This window comes from Anopheles merus, chromosome 3R (assembly GCF_017562075.2).
Source record: "Anopheles merus strain MAF chromosome 3R, AmerM5.1, whole genome shotgun sequence".
Classification (NCBI taxonomy): Eukaryota; Metazoa; Arthropoda; class Insecta; order Diptera; family Culicidae; genus Anopheles; species Anopheles merus.
The window spans coordinates 41,895,197-41,905,322 of NC_054084.1; the positions used below are offsets into that span (position 1 = coordinate 41,895,197).

The following is a 10,126-nucleotide window of genomic DNA, read 5'->3' on the forward strand; positions in this document are numbered from 1 at the left end:
ATACGTTTGAGGATGTTTTTGGGGGAAAAAGGAAGGTTAATTTATAATCTAAAATACAATTGCACGATTAAGTGGAACATATTTAATGGTGCTTCATTTAGAAAAGGAAACAAAACACCAACATCAAATGGGGTTGGTAAATGAGAAATAACTGGTTTAAGAACATGCCAATTAAAAAATAGCTAAACATGTTTCTTTTTATCTATTTCCGTAACAATTTTCATAAGTAGCTATAGCAGTACGTTATTGATTTTCACTGTTAGTTTTACATAGTTATTAAACAACTACTGAACAATCTACATACATCAAATGATCTTTTGAGCATTGAATATGGGAATATGATGGAATTACTGGAATATATTACTTTTTACGGTAATTCGATGTTTGTTATCGATAGAAATAATACTATTATTTATTATCTTACATATGTAAGTCATTTTGGACACAGATTCAGTTATTTTATGTGATTGGTTCACTCTTATAGTCTTTAAATGGGTTTAACCCAGCACCGGTCAATTAATAAGCTTTCAAATGAATCGGCCCACTATAATGTAAGATCTAAGATTGCACTAAGTCAATTAATGTCATCTCAAAGACTCAACTAGAGAATGAATTGTAATGGTTTCGAATTGGAAAATCAGGCAAAATTACAAATAAACTCTAATTATATATTTTCACAACATTAAACACAGTCGTTCTTTAAAAAAATCTAATTTATTTTACCGATTGCTTTGCCTCTTTTATCGTTGCAACTTTTTGAATAGGAATTTTAGTGTTTAGTTTTAAGCAGGAACAGCATATCATATTCATAGTTTGACAAGATAAGGAATATTCAGGAATTAGATTAATATTTAAAGCATAATTCTATATCCTGAAGAATCGTAAATGACCAGGAGAAATACAAAAAGCAAAAAAAAAACTCCTATTTTCAAGGTCGTTTCTTTAGTTCACCATTTCCAATAAGGTAATTACAAACAGCTTCCCTTATTCACTGATAGGTCCCCCCATATCCCATTCCCTTTCCTAATGTATTGACCGAGCGTTTGGCAAACCCGTTTCGGAGCGATCGTTACCACGTCATCATCTTCTCCGTCCGTTGATTGACGTGATATGAATCTACCTTCCCCTTTGACAGCATGGCACATACACACAACACAGCTCAAAGCCAATTGCGCACATTGCGTACATTAACCTTTCGCGATTGCAAAAAAAACAAAATAAACTTGTAGCTGCTACGACCACCATAAGAGTATGATTAAAGCGAAAGCAAAACGGGCCAACACAGTGAACGCAGCTTGTGCGAGCGCTTCTACCAACCAATACACACCTCAAGGTTACGTAGGCAGGAAATCTGCGCTACCCAGTTGTCCTTGCGGGCCTGGGGGTGGGTGCTATGGCTTCCCCGTCCAGTTTCTTACACGACCCGGTTCCGAACCATCGAACGACCTTCGGCCACGGTTTCATTCTCCCCCCTCTCACCCAAACTCCTTCCAACTCCATTCGATACCGGTATTTTGTAGGCCTATGACTGTGCGCGTGTTTTACCAACGAACGCTGCTGTTATATGTATCATCCAAACAGCACAGCACGCCTCACGAAAAGAGCACCAATGATGTGAAATCTTCCCCCAAACGGGTTGCGGGTTTTTGTTTTTGGGGACGCTGGGCTTATGTCACAGTCAGTAAACTTCCCAAAACTGATACCGGTTTGGTGCTGCTGTCGCCATGCGACACACCCGAGCCCCACCGCCCCAAACGTAGGGGGTGGAACGGAACGATCGACGCGATCGTACGTACGGACTGGTGACGTAAAGCTATAAGACAACACCGTCCGTGTTAGCGTGTGCAAATCTAACTGCACTGAAAGTGATGAAGCCGAACCTTGGCATACCGGAGCATGGAATTAGGAGAGGGCATGAGTGTTTATAAAGTGCATAAAGGAAGGAAGCAAACGCCTAGTGAAGCTAGGCACAAACCATCCCCATCCCTTTGCAGGGCAGTTTGAGCCGAGTGAGAGTATCAGTGTGCCTATACCCTTTTGCTGCGCTGTAGGAATGGTTTTGAACATGTTTTCGCATATACGCTGTCTGTTGTGTGGGTGGAGTGTACTATGTTGGTGGTTGTGTGTCTTTTACCCCACTCTTTTCCGAGGTTTTGAGGAGGCAACAAAAAGCTTCACTTTCTAAAGTGTTCACATAGCGGTACACACCGGACAGATGGATGCATAGCTGTACTCTGTGCTTTACACTACTGATAATTGTGTGTGTGAAGCAACTCTATTGCAAAAAAGTCTGTTGAAACTACAATTCTGTTATTGCACTTAAAAATATAAACATTAAATACGAGTCTTAACTCAGTTTCCATACAGGAAAGCTCACTTATGTCTAGAGAACGAGCGGCAGCGCATTTGTTTACGATGCTTTTTAACCTATTTGCTCAATATAAAACACACATTCAATATTGGTTCACTTATTCGTGTTTTGTTGAATGATATCTCTTTGAAATCGCTTGATCGTACGAAGCCCTCTCAGTCCCATGGCAAACAAAAATGCGTCCTATTAATGTTGATTAATGTTTCCACTTTATGCAACCTTTGTAGCACAATTTTTAATACATGCACATTTTTTGAGTACGATATGCCTTTCTAAATGTTTTCGATAAAGTTCACACACAAAGATCAAGAAGTTTGGCAAGACATTTCACTCACCGAAGATCACACTGACGAGCACTAGGAAACTGAGACTGAACTTGGCCACTGCTTTCATCTTGACGGTCGCCTCACGACTAATAATCATTACAATATATTGTTTGAAATATCAACAAGCGCCCCAGTACACCGGGCCCCAGTGGCCGTTGGTAGAAGGGGAGAACGGGACCAGCCTGGCCCGGTGGTTAATGCGGAAAGGAAAGGGAAGCCTATGCCCCGGCAACCCGAACGGAGTGGAGAGCTCGATGGTTGGTGTACACCAACCAAGCAGGCGTCGTCCGGGCGTCCGGAGCGGGTGGGGTCGGAGAGGGGAAGTGGTTATACCACCGAGCCCCGGTCCGAAAACCGCCGATCGGCAAATGGTATGAAAGTTGGGCTGAGCTAGGCAGCGGCAGCCACAACCACCACAAGGGTTGGTTCGTCGCTTGGTGTCTTCGTTGAAGTCTTTCGTTTGTGTTGTTGCTGGTTTTGTTGTCGGTGTCGCTCTCGCGTTCGCTGGTCGTGCGGGTCGCGATGTAGGGTGAATGTCACTTTGTTGTCGTTGTTTGATTCTCCTTCCTTAGTTTTCGTTACGCGTTTAGTCGGTTCGCCAGTTCGGCACGGATGTAGGAACCAGAGATTCGTTTTCTTCTCTATTTGTCTAGGCGTGTGGTATTTGTGTTAGCGTGTTTTTTTTTGTTATATCCCCATCACCTTCGTGGCCGTTGCGACGTTGCGGTTTATGGCTGGCTGCAGTAAAGTCACCTTTTGAGCTATGATTCTACCACGATGGGCTAGCTTCGGAGGGAAAGGTTACGGAAACTGTAGCTGACGCGCACACCAAACACATGAGAAGTGAAAACTCGTTTGTTTGGCCGATTGATCGAATGGTTGCATTTTGTGATGCGTTGGAAGCAGCTTGAAAGAGCTTCCCAAGATGAAGATGAAGCAGAGATTCGAGAAAGAGAGAGAGAGAGAGAGAGAAAGAGAGAGAGAAAGAGAGGAAGAGAGAGAGAGACCGATTGAAACACGAAACATAATGACGGATGAGCGAAACGGAATACTATGGTAGAAGAAGAGCATGATCAATCATAACCGGCAATCCAACACGCATGTTAATGTAATTAGTGAATGGAGACCGATTGCGTTTTGTACGGTAAATGTAAGAGAGAGAGAAAGAGAGATACATGAAAAAGCGAGAAGAAGAAAAAGTGAGAAGAAGAAAAAGCGAGGCCAGGTTCATTCATGACGTACGGCCAATTGCATGGTTTTACTTCCCGTGGTTGGCATGGTTTTACTTCCCGTGCGCTGCATGCAAGCCGTACTGATATGGCACATTGGCAAAAACACACAGCTGCCCTGTCTGCGCAAACCTTGCCATTGTGCATGTGGCCCATTTCGAAAGGGATCTACTAAGGTGCACTGTTTCGAATGTCTCCGCAGTGTTTCGAACGGTAACATGTATGCCTAAGGAGTGTCGCTGGTGATTGGCAGCACGGAAAAAGCTTCCGGGAAGGTGGTGGGATCACATTAGCAAACGGTTTAACCGTTGCGAATTGAATAAGTTCTACCACTGAGGGTAGGAGGAAGGAAACTAGGTATACTTATTTTTGCGTTGAAGATTATTTTCATAATTTTAAAATATGTTTAAAATAACAAAGCGGATATATATTCATTAGCCTGTGTAGATTATTACAAAAGATCTTCTTAAATTCTATACTTTTAGACACATAGCCAAATGGCAATATTGCCATACAGCGTGAAGGCCAAATCGATACAATACGATGACATGCGGTGAGAAGTCCATACGAACAGAACTAGTATTACATCGAATATTTTAATGTCATGTGAATTATTTGGCATTTCATTGAATGTCATCGCTCCAAACAAAAGTAAAATATTTTGAATTACTACATTTGTTTACATTATTTTATTATTAAGTAGTCACGGTCCCGTACATATTGCTAATAGTGATCATATTGTTTAAAGAGAACCATTTCACATCAACATATATAATACTGCAAAATTAGTGAATAATTTTAAGCAAGGTTGTATAAAAAGTGTTAGCGGTCAAGGTAATTTTTATTATGAAATTGCTAAGCAAAATATTTGACTTCGGATGGGGAATTCAATTTGAATAATCATACGATTAAATTAATTTACCCTGATTAAATCTGCGTCTGCTGAGCAGCATGGAGCTTGCTAGTGAACGTGAAAAAAACGTTCTGCAAGAGGTGCTCTATTTTGCTATGAATAAATAGTTCACTAATTGCCTTCGTCATTTAACCAATTGATTTACATATCTGAGCATCACAACGGTATTAAATGGATTTTGAGATAAAGTATTTCATAACATGGTGTAATTAGGTAGCCCTTTTTATAATAATTTTGTTAAATGAATCTTTTTCATTGGAATAGTAAACGCATTTGTAACCAGCCAAGACCATAAAGCGGTTATAGCGACTAATAAGCACGATATATTTTTTAAATTTTATTTTTTTTTTAGCAAAAACGATTCTTATTCTTCTTCTTTTAGCACAACAACCGTTGTCAGTCAAGGCCTGCCTATTGGTTACCAATAGCAGGATAGTCAATCCTACGTATGGGGACACATTCCATTCGGGGCTTGAACCCATGACGGGCATGTTGTTAAGTCGCACGAGTTGACGACTGTACCACGGGACCAGCCCAAAAAGCAAAAACGATCAATTAATGAAATACAACTTACTAGAGGAAACCTTCAACATTTGAGGAAAAAATAAAAATTTCTAATAATTTTACTCAAAACATTGCAAAATATCATAAAACTGCAACGATATTTTGATTCACTTTCTGGACTGTTTAGAGATGTTTCAAATTACGGACGATTTGATTCGAATTTCGGACAGCCTTAAAATTAACACGGTTATTATTATTTCTAATGATTGAAAAACATCAAATACAATGTTTAAAGCCCATCATAAACGTTTCATAACACAAGATTTCAAAATAAATGAATAATTTAGCAAATAATATGTTTGCTCCAAACGATGTAAATTTCACCGTCTCGAAAATAAGCTTTCGTAAGAATTTAACAATTAATTAGAAAAAAAAATGTTTATCCAGGCACATAACATTTATCTATGATATACGTGAAAAAAGTAACCATTTTAATCTAATTTAAAGTTATTAATGTTCTTCTTCTTCTTTGGCTCAACAACCGTTGTCGGTCAAGGCCTGCCTGCACCACTTGTGGGTTTGGCTTTCAGTGACTTATTGATTTCCCCCCATAGCAGGATAGTCAGTCCTACGTATGGCGGCACGGTCCATTTGGGGATTGAACCCATGACGGGCATGGCTACAAATGTTAATGGTTGATGATGTACACAAAGGTTATCCGTGTAAAAAAATATTCGACCGCATGTCCTCGCGGACCAGTGTGTTCGAGAAATGTGCCGCAGATTCAGCATTGCGTCCGATGAATTCAGGTATCATCAACGTTTTCAAGCATCATACCGCAGTCTTGCCTTTGGCTAAGACAGATTCGGGAAGAGGTCCCGTGGTCTTGAGATAAAGTGTGAAACCCTGTATGCTTTCTCGCACCTACTGATAATTCGGGACGACCTGGACTCGATGCATCTACTGGACGGACTGATCATACCTTTACCCGACCCGATTCGAAATCGTTGGTGCATCGTTGGGTTGAAGTCGTTTATGGTGTCTTGCACCTACCGGAATCGTTTCACCGACTGAACCTAATGTACCTTTCGGGTCGACCCGCTCGACTCCAGGTCGCTTACGGATGGCTCCGACCCTGTAGGTTTGAATTGACTCACCCATCACTAATACAAGTGATTAGGCGCTTTATGTTAGGAGTTTTATTTTTTTCTTTTTTCTAGAAACTTTAATGTTTTCTATGTTCTACATTTAATATAAATTCTACTGGAATCACTTAAACTTCGTGCATCCATGCTTGGCACTCTCTATCTTGAAATTTCCTTTGCCGTTCCATCTCAGACATGTCACAGATAACAATTGCGCCATTGTAAAAAACAAATTTACCCAGGAAAATACCGTTTTCAACGGGTAAATATCGGTGTTTTTTCCGCTAAATTGAATATATCCGATTTGGTACATCCCTGTTCATAACCATGCCGGAAAATTGCGATTTTTCTTTTTCCTTCAAATTGAAGATTAACGTAATAAAACATCAATATCATTAGATTCATGTAAAGACATCACGCGATAACGTTATTACCAACGGTAATAACCTGTAAACAAATATGGTTGTACTTGAAGATTGTATGTGAATGTAGAATGTTAAAGTAGAATTTAAGTTTAACACAAATTCTCATAGTTTAACACACATACAACTGTATGAAAATGAAAATGAATGAAATTTAATAAATAAATAAGTAAATATCTTAATTTACAAACTGGTTTTAACTAGTGTTGAGTTCATGAATCTTTCGTTAAGATTTATTCATATGAATCTTCCGTAATGAGTGATTCGAATCTCGAATCGAATCCCTAAAAGTACATGAATATCGAAAGATGCATCAATCTCGAAAAATGCATGAATCTATAAGATTCATGAATCCGTCAATCTTCAGGGATGCATTTACGTTGAATTTACGCGTGGTTAACAGCGTGGATACAGTGGTTAAGGCGGCGCTCTGGCACCAATCGAACACGACATCGAACATTGAAAATGTATGGGATTAAACATGTTAGATTTGATAACCAACGTATCAAACATGTCAAATGCAATATATTTTTCGGGTCCGATGTCGTGTTCGATTGATGCTAGAGCGCTTGGTCACTCGCACGACTTAACAACATGCATGTTGTGAGTTCTAAGCTCGCTTAGACCGTCTCCCTGTAGGAAAATAATCTATCCGGCTGCCTGATACTTGCTAAGAAGTCTCGAAAGTCTGTATAGGCTGCTGATCTAGCTCTGAAGTTGAATCTTTAGAGATTCATGAATCCTTGGAGATTCTTGAATCTTTCGAGATCTATGAATCTTGAGATCTTGAGATCTATGTATGTTTGAGATTCATAAATGTTTGAGATTCATGAAACCTTGGAGATTCATTCATCTTTCCAATCGAGATTCAAATTTATTTAATCATTTCAAAAATTCTTCGAATTCATGAATCTTAACCATGTTTACCCAACACTAGTTTTAACAAACATTCCAGGCTATTGAAAATTTTATTACGTTGAAGAAAAAACGAACTGTGTTTTGCAAAGCTTTGGGGAGGCCAGAATCGTTTCTTTTAACAACTAGTATTATAACTAGTATTCTAACAACAAAAACCCATGTTCTATTTGAGGTAAAAATTCACATGAGAGCTAAACTTCCTCTAGCTATCCCTTCAAACTAGTTTGCTAAAATTGACCGTTATACCATGTGCTTGTTAGCCCTTTGGTTTGTAAGCTCCACAAAAAACCCATTTCATGTTGTTTTTAGTACACTCTCCACGAAATGAATATGTGCCACAGTCATTTCCTTCTGCATTTTTCCATCCACTTTAGTTCTACACCAACCCCGTGAGCTACGAAAGCAAGACCAAAAACGACCACTAAATTTCCATTTGTTATGCTTTATGGGCAGAATTATGACGCCGGGCTTCAAACCACCTTTCAAACAGGGCGTGCTTGCGGTATGTGAGTTGGTTTTTGCTTGTCTCTATAAATAAGGTTTTAATTTCATCTTATTCTGTAAATTTATTTCCATCGTACAGTGGACTGCTTTTTAAATTTTAAACCGGAAAGTAAGCAGCGTTAAGAATTCCAAGCTTCAACACGCTATCGCGAAGGTTGATGCACGTTGGGAAGGACAAAGTACGTAACAAATTAAAAAAAGACCACTTCCGCAAGGTCCACTCCAGGTTTCGCAAAAGAACCAACAAAACACCCGGTCGGGTGAGTTTTCTGATGATGGACATACGATTTGCACTAAGCAGACGGAGATAATAAGGTTTTGCCGAAGAAGAGGAAGCAAAAATCCTTCGAGGGCAAATATATTGGTCAAGACGTTCAGTTTCGTTTTTTTTTCTCGTTGCCTCTCGGTGGTCAATGCTCTAAGACACGTCTGAGATGGTTACATGCTTCTGATGCTACAACTGGTCACTTTTGAAGTACCCCAGGGAAACCCCCCCCCAGGGTAAGAGGAAGAGGAGAGCATGGAAAATTAATTAAGAGTCTCGTGAACCCCCCCTCTCGCCCATTCGTAGCCCGATGACAAGGTACAGTCATCCTTCATTCACGTCCACGAACAACGAACTGCAGGACGATTAAAACTGGTTTCGTTTGGCTCGGCTGCCTGTACCCGAGCCCCGACCGTGAAAGAGAGTAGAAAAACGGGGTCACAAAAAGCGGAAGCAATTTTGCAGAAAAATATGTCACAAATGCTTGGGTGGTCGTAAATCGAAACACAAAATGCTGAGTGACAGGGAGACAGGTGGGGGGGGGGGGGGGGGCGGTAGAGAAAAAGGCATAAACTAACTGCAAACCGGTCGTCGAGGAGTCGAGGAGAAAAGGGCAGATCCACCATGATGGGGAACGGGGATGGGAAAAATGCGAACGATAAAAATAAAATGATAGTGGCTGGCGGCCGGATTAATTGAAATGATACGTGAGCTGGAGACGGGTGCGAAGCATTCTGGACCCGGACTCGGGAGGAGGGAGTGAGCCGGGTGACGATGAGCTGCGAGAAGGTTAATAGGAAATTGTGTTTACTTTCGATTACACCGATGCCTGTCTTGAGGTGCGGTATCTGTGAGAAAATGTGGCATGTTTTCACTCCCTGTCGATAATGTTCGAGTCCGTTTGGGCTTCGGGTTAGGGATATACGGTTGAATGGTGTTTGTTTTCCTCATCTGTGAGAGGCGAGAACGTGTGAAAAGGAGTAAAGTAATGATTTTACCTTTGCTATTGTTTTTGACACTTTCTCCGTACAAATTATTTCCAGGTGTGCAGAGGCTTTCGTTAAATTTAGAACCAGGAATTTACGAACCAATTTAGAAAACGGTCGTGAAGAATCTGGATATTCGAATGCACGTAAAAGATTTGGAGTGAAGAATGAAATACGACACACAGCAATAAAAACGAAGGGAGAGGAAAAGCGGGACTGAATGTTGCAGCTTACTGTCAAGTATGACATGAGCGTAAAAATGGCAAATCAGCATCCTTTAAGTCCAGGACGTCTGCACGTTGGATCCAAGATTGCCATGAGCTTCGTGCGTTCCGTGTGCAACTGTTTGTTTCAGTGAACCGTACACAGATGTTTCATGCCTTTCTCTGTCGCACTCTTTTGATTGGATTGTTTGTCTCCTTTTCACATATACACAAAGTCAACTGTTATTTAAGATTTGCGCTGATTTGTTTGCTAGAACTGCGCTCGACGATAAGGAACGGGCAAAGGACGGTTGGAAATAAATCAGTTTCGTTTAAGAGA

At 40.4% G+C, this 10,126-nt stretch overlaps 1 protein-coding gene and 1 long non-coding RNA gene across 3 annotated transcripts in view; both read right to left on the minus strand.

The window, feature by feature from the left end:
• Window positions 1–2,918, minus strand: part of LOC121596664 (protein obstructor-E) — a 19,700-nt gene extending 16,782 nt beyond the window's left edge. Inside the window, exon 1 of the mRNA XM_041921800.1 lies at window positions 2,707–2,918. Within this exon, the coding sequence (XP_041777734.1) occupies window positions 2,707–2,794 (88 nt within the window). The 5' untranslated portion in view covers window positions 2,795–2,918. The remainder of the gene's footprint in view (window positions 1–2,706) is intronic.
• Window positions 2,919–6,283: 3,365 nt separating this feature from the next.
• Window positions 6,284–9,821, minus strand: LOC121596990. Of its 2 annotated transcripts, XR_006005353.1 has the most exons (3): window positions 9,628–9,821; window positions 9,409–9,548; window positions 6,284–6,844 (listed from the first exon to the last, which is right to left on the minus strand). It is a non-coding gene; the product is annotated as an uncharacterized LOC121596990 (long non-coding RNA). The 2 variants fall into 2 exon arrangements; XR_006005352.1 differs by lacking the exon at window positions 6,284–6,844 and having other exon boundaries at window positions 8,388–9,548.
• Between the last annotated feature and the right edge of the window lie 305 nt (window positions 9,822–10,126).